At 33.3% G+C, this 20,117-nt stretch overlaps 2 protein-coding genes across 3 annotated transcripts; both read left to right on the top strand.

The window, feature by feature from the left end:
• Window positions 1-1,480: 1,480 nt before the first annotated feature.
• On the top strand, window positions 1,481-9,625 carry LOC138321849 (rho-related protein racA-like). Its single transcript, XM_069265847.1, has 11 exons — window positions 1,481-1,619; window positions 2,918-3,108; window positions 3,560-3,734; window positions 4,421-4,554; window positions 5,012-5,120; window positions 5,814-5,992; window positions 6,422-6,611; window positions 7,008-7,241; window positions 7,685-7,788; window positions 8,094-8,333; window positions 8,695-9,625. The coding sequence occupies exons 2-11, from the start codon at window positions 2,923-2,925 to the stop codon at window positions 8,899-8,901; spliced, it is 1,758 nt and encodes a 585-aa protein (XP_069121948.1). The 5' UTR covers window positions 1,481-1,619; window positions 2,918-2,922; the 3' UTR covers window positions 8,902-9,625.
• On the top strand, window positions 9,178-20,116 carry LOC138321848 (rho-related protein racA-like). 2 transcript variants are annotated; one of them, XM_069265844.1, is made up of 12 exons: window positions 9,178-9,317; window positions 9,650-9,762; window positions 11,900-12,083; window positions 12,664-12,832; window positions 13,240-13,373; window positions 13,825-13,930; window positions 14,589-14,779; window positions 14,956-15,151; window positions 16,146-16,385; window positions 16,765-16,868; window positions 17,735-17,974; window positions 18,213-20,116. In XM_069265844.1, coding segments are annotated over exons 2-12 (1,779 nt in total). In that variant the 5' UTR covers window positions 9,178-9,317; window positions 9,650-9,760; the 3' UTR covers window positions 18,426-20,116. The 2 variants fall into 2 exon arrangements, with proteins under 2 accessions (XP_069121945.1, XP_069121947.1); XM_069265846.1 differs by lacking the exons at window positions 9,178-9,317; window positions 9,650-9,762 and adding an exon at window positions 11,271-11,402.
• Window position 20,117: the final 1 nt, after the last annotated feature.

Here is a 20,117-nt window from a genome sequence, read left to right as displayed (position 1 = left end):
TTAAAAGCCTCGGTTTACCATCTTTGGAGTACAGACGTGATAGAGCTGACATGATATATACAAGCTCTGTAATGGAACAATTGACACTACACCAGATAAACACTCTATCATGTTAAGACAGAACAACCAAACTACTAGAGGGCACGGTAGTAAACTATATAAAAAGAGGTTAAGAACCAAGCTCCGCGAAAACTCTTTTTCAAACCATGTCATAGATATGTAGAATAGTCTATCAGCAACAGTTGTAACTGCCAAGACCCTGACATTCCAAAATCGCGTTTCAATACAGCCCAGAAACAACACTCTTCAAAATTCAGCCCATTATGCTACAATACAGGAACCAACCGAGTAGCTATACCGGTACAATCAGTATTAGAAGATGATATGTCAATAGTAGTCTTAGACTGTTAACGATGAGTTATTCCTGTATAAATTATGATAAAAGAAGTGAAATCGTAGACCACAATCTGGCTCCATGGTCTGAATTAATGTTTCTAATTCTAATAATTCTAAAATGCAATGCAAATGTAAATATGATGATTTTGGCAATACTGTCAAAAAATATTTTGAAGTGTTATTTGTGGTTGTAAAATTAAAATCTGTCCATTGTAAGTATTGTAATTCTCAAAATGTTGGTAACTCTTGGTGTTGAATAACTCGTGAGTATGAAAATTACGCCACATAATGGCACATATAACTTTGAAAGGCACTCAGATTGTGCAATTGCGTTGCAGATAAACCCTAATTTATTGGACTAATACAGTTTTCGTTTGTGGCGGCTATCTTGAAAGTGAAGTTCATTGTTGTAAAGTATGCTTTAACAAATCTACTTGGACTATTTACAAACATACAAAAAATCATTTTCCTTTTTTGAATCAGTGTTGTCAGATTTAGCGGTGCTACCATCCTCGATATTCCAGGAGTTATACTATTTCTGACGCGTAAATTCATCCCTGAAATATTTCATAGCAAAATTGACGATATGCCGTTCAAGAAAAATAAAACCCCCAAAACAACAAAACTAACCTATATATATATATCTTAGTCTGTAGATACTTCCTTTGGATATTACAGAAACAGCGACGTCCAACTTTAACGCTACAGAGTCAATAACAGTGTACTGTCTCATCTGCATGGTGTCCAATAGAGCTTTCACTTTTGGTATAAAATATTCCAGGGTAGATGTAACGACAGTTATACTAACCCCTGGATTATCGAGAGTGTTGTGTTTCTGGACCTGATATAACATATATATCTAAGTCTCTGTCCTGGCTTACTATTTAATTCCGCTCCAGTGCATACATGGTATGTTTTTCAACGTATGGAAATATTTCAGAAAAGGGAAATAATATCTGGTTAGCATATTTGTCGGCGATATGAAACATAATTTATTGCTTTATAGAGCAAAGGAGTGTCCTATCTAATACTAGTCTCACGGTGACGAACCACAACCAGTTACTCCGTATTGTTGCTGTGATCTGATTAGTCAAGAGACATTGAGGAATTCGCCTGAGCTATTTTTAGACAGATGTAACTTTTGGATGGTACAGAGGAGTATCCCTACTTACCTTAGCACCCGGAAAGATGCAGAGATGTACATGTTATATACGGACAGGAAGGTAAGACTGTAGGCATTGTGGTAACCTATAGATGGTAGATGTTGTTCTATGTGATCAATCATGAACAGGAGAACTGATAAAGGAGTATTTATGCCAGACTTGCTCAAGTCATTTTTACAATAATTTGGTTCAAAGCCTACGTGTTTGATGGTCAAGGGCATTAATTTTGTATACTCAGCCTTTAATATACCGGGAATGACGCGACATGCATTGGATATTTAAAACCTTATTATATTTATGATAACATGTTCATTTACAAAAGGACATAGCCTTGCTACGTAGGATCATTATCCTAGCACAATATAATTTGTTATTTGACAAGACCATTCTGTCAAGTTGTGAAAATGCATAATATCATTTCTTTGAATGTCTAAATTATTTGACTGCTCGTGCAAAATTATTTATGACATTATCGAACATGTGAAGTCTTATATTAAGTCCAATGACAGGTTTTGAACATGCATGTACAATGTTACACATAGGCCATCTTTAATAAACATGCAAATGCTTTTATTATAGAATTATTATCACATTTAATTAAAGTAAAATTCTGTTTAATTTGAATTAGTTATCTAATTATAAGTCATCACGAATATTCTGATTGTGCCTTAACAATAAAATAAATTAAATTGAAAGTAAAAATGTGCCAACCTGTCTATATCTGGTGTCCGTGCACGACACTGCACGTGCTAGAGACACCCGGGCTACACTTGTTATCTTACCTATTTATTATGTTCTTTCGTTGTTCCTCAACTGTATCGCTTGAAATAATTGTGGTACATTCATTTACGGTGTGGATCTTTCAAATCATAGCCGACTGAAAAAATAACAATGATACATAAAACATCATTTTTCGTAATATGAATATATTCGTGATTCCATAGCAACCACACAAACAACGAAATGTCTACACAACTTACTTTTCACGTAATACAGTTCTAGATAAGAATTTGGTTTTAATATTGTATCATACGAGCATATTTAATAATGATTATTTCATAACATATTATCCTGTGTTCTACTTTCGTCGACTATAACATTCACTAATATATAGATTTATTATATTATATGCCTATACTTGTGCGTCTTTTGTTCGCATTTGGTGAAAATGTAAAGAGCTTTGATCATTTGACTATCTACTGAACTAAAAGTAAAGAACAGTATTTTTCACATTAATATGACTACGATGGCATTAAAACTAATTTAAACGGCTTGAACGTAGATTTCGATTAGGTACTAAACACATTAGATTGACAAGGTAAGAACAACCGAAAGGTTAACTTACTCTTCGTTTTCAGGTGACATGAGGAAATTAAAGCTGGCAGTCGTGGGTGACGATGGGGTAGGGAAGACAAGTCTCCTTATCTCGTACACCAATAAGAAGTTCCCGGAGGAAAACATCCCCGCCCTGTGTGACAGCCAGGTCATAGCTGTTTCTGTAGCTGGATCGTGGTTTGATGTGGAATTGAACGACACCCATGGGTTCAATGTAAATAATGTTTATTACGTCATAAGGATTTTTGCTGTGATTATGATTTAAGTGATTAGGAAATGAAGTATCGGCATGGCTCATTGAATAAATGTCATATTGGCTTACAATAAACAATGGTTTTATACTAGTTTTTATCGAACTTATATTTTCAATGTTAAATATTTTGGACAATATGTTAATTCTTTTTATTGATGTACAAGTATATCCTGGAAAATGTTATAAGTTGTGTCATACAATTTTTGTTTTTTCGCGTATTTATCTCGATATTATATCACCTTTTGGGATTTCAAATTAGTCAAAAAATGGTTTACATAATGCAAATATCTCTTGATTTTACTCAAAATAAATTCTGTTGGAAATGGAAATTGTTTGATTTTTTTATATTTGAAATAACACGTTTATTTTATCGATTTCCATTTCTGATGTGAACTATTTATCATCTTTCCAGGGAGAGAACCATAGATCCCAACTATGGTCTGTATTTGACGCAGATGTAGTCCTCGTTTGCTTTTCAGTGGACAATCGGCAGTCCTTAGAAAATGTGACAGAGCATTGGATTGAAGACATTAAACGTTTCCATTTATGTCACTGTCCACCATTCGTGCTTGTTGCCTGCCAGCAAGGTAAACCAAACAATTATATAGCTATTCTTTTCATGAATAACAGTTGTATTTAATCGAGTGGAGTGGGGACGTTCCAACAAGGAAATGAAAAAAAAGTGGAAGGATGCACTTAGTATTAACTTTTTGGTTTGGTGTTTCGAAAACGGTATTCCCACCAAAACGATATTTTCAATAAAGTAAATGCTGTGTTCTACTTGATCAGTATCGAGTGGAAAAAATATAATTTGATATTTTCACTCGAGTGAAAACTACCTCAAATATTTCACCATAAACCTTTTCACCGAGAAAAATATAATAAAATGTGTATCCTTCATTTCGATAACCTAAAGGAGATGAATTCCTATTGCTTGCCATTTGTCTTTAGATCGGAAGCCCGACATTTTGGCTGTATATTAATTGGAATGAACCACACAGTATCATACATAAAGATTATGATTAATCTAAAGATTATTTTAGATATGGATAAAGATAATAGTTTGCCTCCATCCATGATCTAAGTATTACTTAATGGTTTAGAATTACCAATGTTTGTGTATTTCAACTACCAAATATAATCTTAAAGATGAGGAAAGTATACTCTTTTAAAAGAAACATGGACCATTAAAAGCTTGAATTGGGCTAAAAAAAATTATTTAAATTATCTAATTTATCGTATGCCACTATTTTTATTCTTTATTTTGTTATAGATGTTCGATATAAAAGTGTTTCCGATGTTGTGACGCACGAGGAAGGTTTAAAATTGGCTGAGTCTATGGGAATGCCGTATATAGAAACCAGTGCATTAACACGACAGGGATTCGACAATCTTTTCGAAACAGCGGTATGTTTGGTTCTTTGATCCTCCTGACTTTAAAAAAATCAGCTTAACACTGAGGATTTTTTTTTATAAGAACATGACATTTAACTACAAAGTACAATGCAAAAAAAAAAAACCCACAAAAACACCCCACAAAACATTAAGTCTTAGACGAACATTGATCATATACAAATAGTGTCACGATTTGATCTTAAACAAGAAAAATCAATTTGAGCGGTTCTAAGTTTTCGTGCTCTGACTTACATGGTGTCATGGTTCAACCATTTCTTTTTATTTCGCGAAAAAATTTTTTCCAGATCATAGCAATGTGTCGCGAAATCGCTGAAATATCATCCCCGCGAAAATAGCTGGTCGTACGTACGGAATTTCAAATGAAGTAAGATTATGGATCACGTGTTAACAAAAGAAATAAAAGAAATTTAATCATGCTTAAGTTGTTACTTTATTTTTGCTTTATAAGGTACGTCAGGCCCTGAGTGTGGAACCAGGAACGACACGACAGGATAGCAGTACTGTTTGCTGTTGTTGGAGAGAACAGATACCACAACCGCCTCTGATCCCTCCGGTAGGTAAGTAAACGAACATGTAGTGATATCAAGCGACTGATTTCCATTTTTTATCAAGTGTTCGTTAAAAGATGGGTGCTTTGCGTATTTACGCTTAATATTTTTTTTTCCGCAAACATAAAACTTTTGTATTATTTAATTTTAGATTCTTCCTGGGTTATGATTAATCAAGTAAATACTATATATCGCATTTCAAGTAAATTTGCGAAAGTCAATAATTTATAGTGATAGGAATTTCAATAAATTTTAATTCTGCGAACGTAATTTACAATGGAGATCACGGAATTAAAGTAAGAGCGGAAGAAAGTTGGTTTACAGCAGGGGCTATTAAAGTTTGACATCTTTCTCAGAATTATATCAAAGTCAGGAAATACAGAAATATATATTGCTCAGAATTAACTTTGCGAAAAATGAGAAACAAGCGCAGAAACTGTAAGCAAACTTAATTTCGCGACTATTGAATTTCGCGTTTTCATGCCTTTTTCACAGTGATATAATTTCGTTGTAGAGTCATTTGGTTCTAGTTTATCTATGATCAGAAGAATTTCGCGGCGGTTAATTTTCGCGAAATTCAATCGCTCGCAAAATTTGCGAAATTCAAATGCTCGCGAAACTAAATTGATTTACAGTACGCTGAAATCCTACTTAAAATCTTTCTTAAGATAACACATATTGTTGTAATTTCTCTTTTGACAGTAAAGTCGCCACAGATACAGGTTGAGCCTCCAGGATATGCCAATGATTGGATGGCGATGTTAGAAAACCCAGTTCATGCTGATGTAACCTTCATATTGGATGGACAACACACCGTAGAAGCACATGAAATAATTTTATGTTCAGCTTCCGAATATTTCAGACAGATCTTTGACACGACAGTAAGATATAAAAATGTTCCGTCACGTTTACCGGTGTTACCTATTGTCATTTAATAATAGGCCATACCGGTTGAAAATTTGAAAATCATTTTGCGATAAAGTGTTATAGCGCCAGCCGCCAAATACGTTACCGTACAGTATTTTGTTTTTCAATATGTTCGGTAGGGCGTGTATCTATTGACATTCTGTATTCCGCAATAATGTTATGAAATATACATTAATGTATAACCAAACAGGGCGTTATTTTCATAAGTTATTTGCAACTTATAACTTTCATAACAAAACACCTGACATGAATGCAATGAATTATATGGTATTGTATTTTTTTTTATTTGATTTCATCCATTGTTCTTTTCGCCATTGCTCTTTGATCTTTGCATGTGATGAAACTGAACCCTGATCCAATGGTAATTTGTCTTTATTCTTCAGATGAAGATGTCAGATGATACTAAGAGTAACTATACCATGCACGATCTGCATTCTGGGAAGATCAATGGGATTGTTGAAATAGAACAAAAGGGCAATAACTTCGGTCAAGGTCACCGTCACACAGTTGTGAAGCTCAGTTCGGATATCAAACCAAAAATATTCGTCAGGGTCCTGGAGTTTCTTTATTCTGGTATGAAGACGGGTTTCTTTGATCTGCAGTATATCAAATTACACAAACTGATATCAGATTGTAATGTATTTTATAGGGTTTCATTCAAAGTACACTGCTCAAGCTCACAACAACAATGTTACAGCTGTTAAAAAAATCCTAATTTTTAATTCTTCTAAAACGTTATTTCATTGTGTATTTATTTCCGTTGATGCTTCTGGCCCCTCTCAGTCTGGGAACTGCGTTTCCCTATGTAGCATTATGTATGGTTCGGTGAAAGGAATAAACACATTTGGTTAAACGCATTCGGAATGGTATTGATTATTGTAAGCCACTTGGCGTATTATGAAAATTTAAAGCAAAACAAACATAAATGATTTTCATTAAACAAACCTTAATAAAAAAACTTTTTACCAGGTGAGCCAAAGTTTACCAACGAAAAAGATGACCTGGAAGTCCTTGTTGCGGTCATCAGGGTAGCCGAAACATTTCAGCTGCCGAGACTTTCAGAGATCTGTCAGAACATTCAAAACGGACAGGGAGTTTTTAACCCAAGTATCAGCAGTTTTGTGATCGAGAACCTGAGATATACAATGAAGGAACTTTATTTCAATAGTCCAGAGATGGCAGACATAACGTTTAGTATAGAAGGTAACGAGGGAACCACATTTCTTCCTAATGTGATAGAATTGGTCCTCATCGAAGCATTTTTTATTATGTTTGCACTGTTGTTAAATTTACAGCTAATGCTGGATGATTTAATAGAAGTTTATATAGCAGTCATTTTGATTAAACTATTCCCAAAATCTGGTTTAATCATGCACCTATTTCACAGGTTTTATTCAAGCTCATTTTTGTATTACCATTGCGCCAATTGTGTTTTCCTTCATTTACATCGAATGCACCTCCTTTTCAAATGTATATATTATCTGTTTCTTTTCTATTTCTGATAGCAATTTGCCATACTTAAATTTTGTACCATACATTCATTTTTTGTCGCAGAATGGGTCATGATATCGTCTTTAAACGACATTTGAAAGGTTCCCTGTGATCAATATAGATTCCTGCATCATATGTACGATTTTCGATTTCAGGAAAACGTGTCTATGCTCATAAAAGTGTCCTTAGTGCAAGGTGTGAGACGATGGCGGTGATGTTTGGAGGTCAATTCGCAGAAGGACAAACTGCTATGTCTGAGGTAATATGAGCAAATTGATAAATCAATTTTTGTTCTGAAATTGCTATTACTGTCAACCAATTTATTTTTGTATGTATTTTTGCCAAAAGTGAGGCATGCCAAGGGAGGCATTAGGAAAGATAAAGTCAGTTAGGAAGAAGAGAAAAGATAAGATCCTAAATTTAGCCGCCTTTTACGATCATGCAATAGGGGCAGCAGGTACAATTCTAACGCCCTACCTGCAGTTATAGTTATGTAATAAATCAACAATGCAGTACGGGCAATACTTATAATTACGCGTAATTCTTGTTTATGTGTCATTGTAGGTTGAAATCCCGGATGCGTCGGCGGAGTGCTTTCTGGCGTTGTTGGAATACCTATATACTGACTATGCGCCAAGTGAAGACGTGGATGTAATGGAACTAGTTGTTCTCGCGGACAAATATGGAGTAAAGCGTCTACTGCATCTATGTGAATCGATAATAACCAAGGATATTAGTAAAAATTTCGCAGATAGGAAAGTGAAAAGAGACACTAATGTGATAGGGCTTTTACAAATGTCACAGGTAAATATCACAGGAGCATCATTTAAAGCATACCTTATGTCCTTATATTAGTTGACAGTTTTTTTAGTCTAATCTATAATGTATATATCATATTGAATTTGGGATAAAAAGACAACTAAACAGGTCGTTGTTACTAAAAATAGATTTTGTAGCCAACTAGTGGTTTCCAGACTTGACTTGAAATATAGTCAATGGAATTTAGTGAACGTAATACACTTGTAATTCATGAGACGTGTTGCAATTAGACCTGCAGATTGAAATTGCAGTCAAATGTTGTTATAACTGTGATGAATTTCAAATATCAAAACAGAATGTTACATGCAGATGTATTGTATAACCATTCCATTGGTTTTTTTTACAGAATTATAATGCTGATCAATTGACCAATTGGTGCCTTCATTACATTTCCACGCGCTACAAATTTTTCAAAAATCAGAAGGAATTTTCCTCATTAAGTGCGGACAACAAAGCATATATTGAGGAGAATCGGTGGCCTCCATTATCTTACCTCCATCAGCTAGAAGAGTACGAGAGGACGATAAAGGGAGATAACTGTGTCATCTTATGAACGGAATTGCTAAAATTGTTAAAATGGAAACATATGTACTACGCAATGAAGGTTTCCGTTTGTAATGATGAAACAAATATATATCCATAAATTTTTATCAAAATGCATAACTGAAACCGAAAGATTTCTCTAGATTTGTCCGCTATTTTTGAAGGGTTAGGAGGATAAACTGATATACTGTTTCATCACAAAATGTGCCTGATATCCATTATAATACATGTATGTCGCCAGTGTAATATGACATGGAACGAATTTCAATGCCTGTGCCGGGCAGAAATCCATTGTGACATCAAGACATAAACAATAAAACGACGTCAAGAAAAATGACGTGACGTCAGGATTACGAAGACGGCATGATAATGTGGCGGTCTCCGCTTGATTTTCGCAATACATGTTGACGTGGTATTCTTCGAAATGTAAGTTGTTGTAGTTATGTGATAAAAAAGTATCTTAAATTTGTGTTCATTACTTATGATATTTTATGAAACTCTTCTTGAAGTTTTAAATTTTGCTCGCCAAGGCTCGCAAGATTAAAAACTTCTTTATCTGTTTTACAAAATCTCATGGAGTGAACACTTGTTTAGGATCCTATATACATGTATGCTTATTAATATATTCTGTTAAAAAATTGTACCATACCGGATTTGTTTGGCGATGGCTAATGTAGGCTTGCCTGATGCCAAATCCATTTCCTTTTTGCAATAAAATTTGTTGAACTAAAAAATATGTTTTTCTTATTTTACTTCAGCATTTATGTTTCGAACAAGGAAACCAAATAAAGAGGACTATTTGTTGAGACCAAAAGGAATCAAGAGAACAACGATAAAGTAGTTCCTGAACTTCTTGACATTCCCATAGGATGTGAGTTATAGTTTCACTCTCAAAATGACTACTTTTCGGACCCATTTCGCTATCATTTGAAAGATTCTCCAACGTGTTTTTGTGACCTTGATGATGAAACAGCTGAACACTCGTTTTATTTATCCATTATTTAATGAACCAAGATCAACCCTAAAATTCCCCATTCGCAGTTTAACATAAAAACTCTATTACATGGCTGAGACAATGATAAAGAAAAGAATACATATTTATTGCAATTTATATCAGAACGCATAAATGAAACTAAACGATTTTCTTTAAATTTTCTCTTCGTTGATAGGTTTTGGAAATACACTAACGTAATATTCATTCATGATGTAATGTTAAATATTTTGTTGATTATTATATTATACCGGATTACTTTGGCGATTGCTAATATAAGCTTTGCCTGATGCCAAATCCATTTGCATCTTATTTGCAATAAATTTGTCGAAATTGAAATTAAAACTTGTACGTCTACATATAGTATATTGAGCTAGTCGAACTTTGTATACGAATACTTGTTGTTAGAAACACAGATTAAAAAAGATTCAGATAACCAACTTCCACGAAATATTGCCGAAATCGAGAAATATATTTCATTTGTTCTACTCTGTTAACTCATTACTTTCTTTAATCAGGATATTGTAAAAATGTTTGGATCCTATGTTCTTTTAACAAAACAGCTCATACTTAACTGGAATATGGTCTTATCATTTCAATTCTTAGTTACTCTGGATTATTATTGAATTTCTTTACTGCATGAAGAAATGAGACTAAAATATTGAAGAAAATAATGTTGTTTTTGGTATTGTTGAAAAAAAAAAGATTGAAATGAGTAAAAAGTGCCAGAAATACAGTCCTTTATGAAATATTAATATTACATGTATTTAGTATACTTCTTTTTATACCAATCATTAATAAAACATTTTTTAATTCAATAAAAAAAAATTGTCATTAAATAATACTAAATGATAATGGAGTGTTGAGATTATTATCTTGTTTATTTCATTTGCCAAAGTTAGTTTTTATAAACAATGTAAGATAGGACATGGCCGATTTAATGACATTTAATGACATTTTTTTTATATATATTGTCATTATTTATAGTGTCTTAATAATTCTAAATGAATTTTGGACATCGAGAAAACATCTGAATCCACAGTAAAACGAATAATGGTATGATTTATGATCTTAACTACATGTATAAATACAAAAAATTGAATCAAATTAATTGAAGTTTAAACCTAAATTAATACACTGCGCACTACCTGTAATTCATACAATGTACAGTATAAGTTAGCAAATGTATAGTATGATAAATAAAACACATCGGTGCCATACGATACTTTAGATGTCCTTAGTCTTATGCATTCCTACATTTGCATTTACATATATAAAAGTATGATATTTTGGCAAAAAGCCTACATGTAGCTATTGTAATCAAAGCGATAGAAACATCATACCTATTTTTAGCGATTCTTGTTGCGACGTTGTGATTGGACAACATTAATAGAAGCCGAGCGCTTGGCTATATTTAGATATCAACACCAGTACATAATACGGTGTTGTCCAGGACTATATAAACACCTCATAACAACACATTGCCAATCAGTTTCGTACAACAAGACGGTTATATACAGGTGGGTTTAGTTATTCAGATTGCATGTTTATGTTTTAACTACATCATAATTATCAAATTGTTGTATATATTTATGAAAAATTGTCTATGACGTCAACTGCAGATATCTGCGCCGTACATGTACACATTACAGAATGCACTCCTCGATATTCCGAGGGTTACTGCATGTCACTGTCAAACTTGTACTATATCATACCAAAACTGAAGGCTCTGTGTGCGATAATATATAGGACATGCAACTGGTTTTAGCAAGTTCTTTGTTAATTAGTTTAAAGATGTTCAATCTCGTTTTGGGTATTTGGGTATATATACATACAAATTATATATCGTGTATTAATTAAATGGTCATGCATTCTAATTCTGGCGGATACTATAAGCATTTAAGGCATGATATTTTAATACAACTATATTTTTTGTGTTTGAACAAATATGTGACACTGTAATGAAATAAATAATTATTATATTATTATGATATGTATATATTTGTTTTTGAGGTAGGATGCAGACTTTAAAATTTGTGGCCGTGGGAGATGGTGCCGTGGGGAAGAGTTGTCTCTATATTTCTTATGCAACAAACTCCTTCCCCAGTGAATATGTACCGACAGTGTTCGACAACTACTCAGCTAATGTGATGGTGGATGGAAAACCTGTCTGTGTGGCATTGTGGGATACAGCGGGCCAGGTGAGTATAAAGACGTCAATTAAGCGCATTTAAAGAATAAGTTTCAGGAATATTCCTTAACTTTAAGGAATTCCTTAACTTAAAACCACCATAAGAAGTTAGAAAAAAATCTTAAGTGAAGGAGCCTTCATTAGAATATGTAAAGATTTTAAAATTTTAAGATAAAGATTTTTATATATATGAAATGTACGTGAAACTAAGTCAAAACAGTGTAGGCAAAATATATTATCGGATTTTCAAGTCAGCCTGTCCCTTTATCAAGATACACATAACACAATCACGATATAGAACAATCAAACGAAAATAGTAGAAAGCATTTTTTGTCACCAATTGAAAACCTTTACAATGTCAAAGTTTGAAACATTCATGTTCCATGAACATGTGATGAACATCGCTATAGCTGCATACAGATGAAAGTAATTATTTTTATCCTGATAATTTGTTAATTGTCCTTTTAACAGTCGATGTCATTTAAGGTAATATATATGCGCCTTAGAAAACCACTGTATGTTATTATTGTTTCGTCTCCGTGCCTATTTTATAGAGCTATCTCATTGAAGCATACTATTACTGTTTCCAGGAGGACTACGACCGACTGCGGCCTTTATCCTATCCACAGACCGATGTCTTCTTCCTTTGTTTCTCTATAGAAAACAGATGTTCCCTAGAAAATGTTCCTGATAAGTGGGTTCCCGAAATCAGACACTTCTGTCCAGACACACCTATCGTGCTTGTCGCCTGTAAAATAGGTTAATATTGTATATATTTTTATATTTACTGTAAACATACAATCTTAGAGGTAGTTCTTTGAAGCGCTATTTTATGTATAGAGCGATATTTTTTAAGAAAACAAATTCTAGTTTTCGTTAAATCATTACTTTATATTTGCTTAAATAAATAATAATAAACACTTTTCTGTATTTCCGCTAAAATTCAATGTACTAAAATAAGTATATTTACAGTCGTATTGTGTAGTTCCTTTTACATCAATATTTTTCGTGAAATAATTATATTCAATAGGTAATCATTTGACATTATAAAAAAAATCTGTATTTTAATAAATATTTAGTGCCTTTCAACACTTTAAAATATTAATTATGCCAATAATTCGCAAAATTATAATTGACATTTGTAACAAATCACAACTCTTTAATAGATTTGCGCAGTACAAGCTCAAGTGATTTGGTGACGTACGAAGAGGGAGCAAAAGTGGCCAAAGATCTGGGCCTCCGTTATCAGGAAACAAGTGCTTTAACTCAGCAGGGTTTGAAGGATTGTTTCGACAACGCGGTAAGTTTTAATTTCCCCAGTACCGGTATCATAAATAAAATATTTCGTACTGTATGGTTGGTGTAATAGTAGCAGTTTTTAATTTTGCTAAGTTAGCGGATCTATCCTACTAATGATCTTAATAAGTTTATAACCGTGAAATTTAAAAACTACTGTTATCATGTTATTCATGTTTCTATTTCAAAGTATGACTGAAAAAGGAAATTATTACATGTAAATGTTTTCACTTTCCAGTTGGATACATTTCATGCATGACAATTCAGATATACACCTGCAATACAATACGGTCCAGTTTCAAAAGCTATGTAATATTTCATAGATAGAATTAATCAGTCACTTGACATTCTTATAATATACATTTAGCAGATATCATTTGAAATAAACTAATCTTGTAAGTGACACTTTGAACTGATATCAATTAATATATTTTACAATGTATATTTTGTTCCAGATTAGAGAGGCGTTATGGGCGACACCGAAGTCAAAGAAAAAATCCTTCGGTTTTACTTTTGGTAGTAAAAAGCACGTTCCTCTTCCTCCAATTATGCCTGCTGCAGGTGAGTTAATGTCAATAGAACTAGATAAAACAATAGTTATACGCGTCTTGGTATTGCATTATGTATAATATGCCTTTGTGGCGTTATATTATATATAATATATCATTTTGATATTCTGCTACTATCTATATAGTTGTTAAATTTCACGGTTGTTAATTTCGCGACTCACTGTTTTACCAGCATTGAAATTGAACATAGGTATTTAGCACGCTGGTAAGTCAAAAACCCACTATAGACTTATATAGATATATGTCTATAGTGAGTCTTTGACTTATCAGCACGCTAAATATCTATGATTTGAATAAATGAAATTCCTATTAGAAATGATAGTGATGCTTAATTCTGGCATCAACGTCTATCACGCGGTAAAACAGCTTAGCAGGCTATTTTCACGCGGATGATATATAGTATCGCCACTTCGCTGGTCATCGTGAAATTTTTATCCGTGAAATTTTTAATAATAGATTAAATGATACATTATCTTTCAAGCCATTTGACAAATTTTGATTCACCAAAATTTTATTTTCCTAGTTTTTGGTACAAATCTCGCATATTTGAAGTCGCTAAATTCACAGGCCTCACGGTAAAACATCTTGTCTTCATTCTGTTATGTTTAACAAAAAAGCCTTACATGAAATGACATATTGTTCCGATACAGGTAAGGCGCCATGGATAGAAATAGAGACCTCACAGTTCGCTGAGGATTGGATGGCAATGCATGAAAACCCTACCCATGCTGATGTTACATTCGTATTAAGCGGCCAACACAACCTAGACGCACATAAGATTATACTATGTTCAGCCTCTAAGTACTTCAGAAGAGTGTTTGGAATGATGTCCTCGAATAAGGTAAAAGAAAAAGAATTTGCAAGTTATGGGAAACCTAAGTTACTTCAACGACTTAAGTTGATGTTTAAAATGCACCACTATTATTATTTCCTTTATTTCCTCCAACAATTTAATGTTACATAAATTAAGACACCACCATTCTTAAAAAATGCTATCACTATTTTTTAACTTTACAGAGTGCCCAATTGAAGGAGATCGAGTCTTTGAGTAACTTCACTCTAGAAGATCTAAACTCTGGACGTGTCGAGGGAATTGTAGCCGTGTATGACTCGGAGGGGGAGGAAGGTCGAGAACGCCGCCGTACAATGGTAGAACTGAGTGCCGATATCAAACCAAAAACATTTGTCAGAGTTCTAGAATTCCTGTATTCGGGTATGTTCATTTCTTTTATTGTAATTGCATTGCAAATAATAGATTAAATGATACATTATCTTTCAGGCCAAATTGACAAATTTTGATTCACCAAAATTTTATTTTCCTAGTTCTTGGTACAAAAATCCTGGGTAAACATTAATAGTTTAATTAAATCGTGTGAATAAGAATATTAATTTATTTACTTATTACTGATAAAATCATGGAATCAATAATTCGGTTTAAGATCCATCATGTTTTACGAATTACAATTTCAGTACATTGTGTAGTAGGCCTACGCTAGAATTTAACATCCCATTGTGATTGTGACTGAAACGTGCATAAATCATATGCGATATCTATTTTTTAACGAACATGTATTACCTTATATGCTAAAATTTATGAAATATTTTTTTCCAAAAAAAACAACACTTTTTCAATGGTGGTAATGGTGTAAAGTCAGTAACTGAAGAAAATGCTTATTCGTCTGCTCATGTTTTTCATAAAAAATACTATTCGTAGGTGGTGGAGCATCTTTAAAGATGCTCCACCGCCGACAGAGCAAAAATGATACTCATCATTTGAACAATAATTGGTGTTTAATCGTGTATATTTATGTCTAATTAACACAAAATATAATATAAAATAATTTCTTTTGCTTTTGGTACCTGCGCAATCAGTAATTCATTCCATATAGGATATAGTGCCAGGGAATTTTTTCGGGATGCAATTAATTATTTTTTATATTTTAAACTTTAAGTAAAATTAGAAGCTCAAACTTTTCAATGGTGGTAATGGTGTGAAGTAAGTAACTTTTGTAACTGAAGAAAAATACCAGATCGCCTGCTTCTGTTTTTGATAGTGAAAAAATACCATTTGTCAGCGGTGGAGCATCTTTAATAAATCATAACTCGCAGTTTTTCGCATTTTCGCTAAAATAATTAACTTTTACAGTATATTAATTGAGTATTGAAATCTAGGAGAACTGTACGATCTGTATATCTTATTTCTTCAGGTGTGCCGAAATTGGCCAATGAAGACGACGAGATCGATCAAGATGAACTTGCTGACGTCATTAAAGTTTCCAACATCTTCAAATTACCCAGACTGACAGAGATATGCCAGAATTGCCTTACTGAACAAGAGTTTCTAAATCCAAGTATAGGCACCTATCTAAATGACGAGACGGGTCAGAAAATGAAGGAGCTCTATTTTAACAAACCGGACATGGCTGACGTGGCATTCAGGGTTGAAGGTAGGGTGTACCAGATATATCTTACTTCATAACGCTGCTGAGCAACGCAAATTTCACACTGTGCACATTACAACATTTATTATCATAATGCCATTTTGGTTTGTAATTTATTTTGAAAGGATAATAGATCATTTTGAAAGGATAATAGATCATTATTAATAAAGTCACGCTAGAAAGATCTCACTTCAAAAGCTTTTGAGCAATGCTTTCACACTTAAATGTTAGTATAACTACATTAAATTTCATTATTATAACATTTTTGTTTCGTAATTTATTTTAATAACATAATATATCATTATTCTAGTGGCATATATGCGATAACTGTCCTTTTAGGTGACTTAAATTTGAAATACAAGTATTGCATTCCAATTTTGAACAGGTAGAACAATATACGCACACAAAACTGTCCTAACTGCTCGGTGTAAAGTAATGGCAGCAATGTTTGGAGGCGGTTTCGTGGAAGGGCAATCGTCATTATCTGAGGTAGGAAGTGAATAGTGGCTACATTGTTATATGAATTATAACACCAATGTTGATCGCATTACAAATTCCCGTAGTGGCCGAGTTTTTAAGGTGTTTCCATACATAGGGGGCCAACTGAATGAAAATGGATATTGTCATACATTTTTTTTGTATTTGGTGGATGGACTGGTGAGAATATGACAGTCATGTGATTTTTTTTCAGAAAGCATGAGATCTGAAAAATTATTTAAAAAATCGGGATATTTACTATCTCTGTTTTATAGCAAATATCCCGAGTTTTAAAATAATTTTTCAGATCTCATATTTTCTGAAAAAAATTTACATGACTAACATATATTCTCATCAGTCCATCCACCAAATACAAAAAAAATGTATGACAACATCTATTTTCATTCAGTTGGCCCCCCGTGTTCCAATACATTACCACTAGCTCTCCACCTCCGCGTTTCGAGTTTAAATCTACGTCGGGAATTTGTCAATGACTGACTGTTGGTCGGATATTTATCTCGCTAGTATTAGGGCTTATTTTGCTTAAAACCTGAGGCCAGTTTTATCAACTTCCCTTAACTGTAAAGGATTCACTCCCTTAACTGTAAAGGATTCACGAACAACATCAGATTTTGTTCTCTAATTCATATAATGCTTTTCTATGGATAAGAAAGTTAAAAGTTCAGGAAACTTGGATCTGACACCTTCCTGAAGGACGTTCATATACAGACTTTTAGCTCTATAGATCTAATACAGTGTCAGTATTACACACACATAGTAATATGTATATAGGGGTATCTGTATATCTATAGAACCAAAAGTCTGTGGTTTAGAAATCTCCACACTTTGCTTTAACGTGTTTTCCTTTGATCGTCCAGGTTGAGATTCCAGCTAGCACAGCAGAATGTTTCCTTGCCTTGTTGGAATATCTTTACACCGATCACTCGCCGATTGAGGAAATCGAGGTTGTGGGACTTCTTGTTCTCGCTGATGAATATGGACAGAAACGCGTCATGAATTTGTGTGAATTATATATTACCAAAGAGGTTGATAAGAGCGTGACGAAAAATATAGAGAAATCTGAAATTGATGTCATTGGACTCTTGCACACATCACAGGTAGGAACATATATATAAAAATTATCCTCTTTAATTGTTAGAATGAAAAGTTTAATTGTAACCGTGGTATGAATTTGAATGTCACTTGGAATGATCATTTCAATATGTCCACCGAAATAACATGACTGTTCCTATTCCATCTGTTGTGTGTATAATATCATATAGATTAGGGTAGATTACATGAAACATTATGATCGAATGTTAATATCAATGACTATATTTTTTATCATATTTTCAGACTTACAATGCAGATCAACTATCAGGTTGGTGTTTGCACTTCATTTCCACAAACTACACAGCATTTCAAAATCGGGCTGAGTTCCCGTCATTAAAGGGAGATAACAAAGCCTACGTTGAGGAGAACCAGTGGCCTCCCGTGTCGTACCTAGAAGCGGTCAAAGAGTACGAAAAGAAATACAAAACAAAGGGAGATAAATGTTCAATCATGTAAAGGCTGGATACACGGACGATTCTGATCAAAAATTATGTAATCCACGTTTTCAAACTGAAACGTTAAACGTTTAATAATTTAAGAGTGCAATGTATCGATATTGTCAGAATATAACTGCTAAAAATAAAACAAACACAAAATATTGGTTTCATTTTGCATGATGGGATTGGATATATGAAGAGATAATTGTTTGTATTATTGTCCGGCTTATGACTTTGGTTAAGCCATCCTTATTGTCCCTGTTGTACGAACATTGGCTAAAATATGCGATTGATGAATAGGACAATCTATTAACGGATGCAAGATACGGCAGATTGATATTAAGGAATGATCCCATTATTGGTGTTCTTTTCCATTGATTTTAAAGATATATCCGTTATTTTTTCTCATCAAAAAGTTATAATTGACTCATTTTTCTGGCTTTAGATACTATTAATTTGTTTCATGTCCCTTCATAATATTAATTGATATATTTATTGTACCTTGACCAATTTGATGTCCAATTTTATTGTTATATGGAAAATTAATGGCTTGGTATTTGTATATGTAGTGAGATTAGTGTGAATGTCAATATGAACGTTTTAATAATCAACTCTTCTAGGGAAGATGTCTTAATTTAGGACGATGAGAATGAGTAAATACAGGAGAGAGAGAGAGAGAGAGAAAAGAGAGAGAGAGAGCAAGATGAATGAAGTGTACTAAACGTATTAAATGCATGATGAACCTTTTTTTATTTGTTATTGGTGCTTTATTCATTTGTTATTTGATCTTCAATAAAGTTCATCATTATCATATCAGTATACGATGTTTTATTAAAGGCCCACTATCTTTCCGAAACGACTTTTAATTTTTTTAAATGGAAATGTAAAACGAGATCCATAATTTTGTAGTGTCGCAAAAAGGTTTTTTTTAATTTACCGTTAGTACTACATTCATGATCATTTTCTGAAAAAGTGAATTAAAATAAACAAAATGTTAATTTTCATAACGCGGATCGTCTTATGATTCCCGCCGTCGTCCTAAATACCGTGCAGTAGTTGAATATCACAGCACCATATAGTAAAACAGCGAAATGAATCTCTACAGTTATCAGATATTAGGCAGGACCTCATCTCAGGCCATCACTATGTATTTTCTTATGTTATTAACGTTTTTAAGAAACATAAAAGTTTCGCTTGGGAAAGGTTACTCCAACAATGTTAGAGGTATAGCACGACGAGACACATTTGATCATTCGGTATTGCCTATCAGAAGTTTCTCAATACCGACGTCTAATATTGGATTAGGGAAAGGTAGTGGGCCTTTAAGGAATAAAAGCTTTTTAGAGGTATACAAATTTATACATTTTACGATTTTTAAAGATATCTTAATTACATATTCATTCATTGTGTGACCTACCAATATTATGGAAAAGTTATGGTTATAGAGCCCCCAGACTTACTGACATTGTTCATACTAGGAATACCCTCTCAATATATATCAATATAAACGATGAGCATTTCTTGTAATAATATCTTCTTCAATGAGGGGAGATTGTGTGGTACTTATAAGTTATAGTGTCAATATCCATGGCTAGTACATTCTACTGTAGAGAGATAATTAAAAAAAAATATTCACAACATTTTGGTAGGTAACTGAAGTTATAACGTCAATATCCATGACATACAAATAATCCAGAAAACAAACTCTTAC

This window comes from Argopecten irradians, chromosome 4 (genome assembly GCF_041381155.1).
Source record: "Argopecten irradians isolate NY chromosome 4, Ai_NY, whole genome shotgun sequence".
Classification (NCBI taxonomy): Eukaryota; Metazoa; Mollusca; class Bivalvia; order Pectinida; family Pectinidae; genus Argopecten; species Argopecten irradians.
This window is presented reverse-complemented; position numbering and strand designations above follow the sequence as displayed.

Coding starts and splice junctions, on each gene's coding strand:
- LOC138321849 (XM_069265847.1), top strand. CDS start 2,923: ATGAGGAAATTAAAGCTGGCAGTCGTGGGTGACGATGGGGTAGGGAAG. Junction 4,555..5,011: donor ACAATCTTTTCGAAACAGCG/GTATGTTTGGTT, acceptor TTGCTTTATAAG/GTACGTCAGGCCCTGAGTGT. Junction 5,993..6,421: donor GACAGATCTTTGACACGACA/GTAAGATATAAA, acceptor TTTATTCTTCAG/ATGAAGATGTCAGATGATAC.
- LOC138321848 (XM_069265844.1), top strand. Junction 12,833..13,239: donor GCTTGTCGCCTGTAAAATAG/GTTAATATTGTA, acceptor ACTCTTTAATAG/ATTTGCGCAGTACAAGCTCA. Junction 16,386..16,764: donor CGTGGCATTCAGGGTTGAAG/GTAGGGTGTACC, acceptor AATTTTGAACAG/GTAGAACAATATACGCACAC.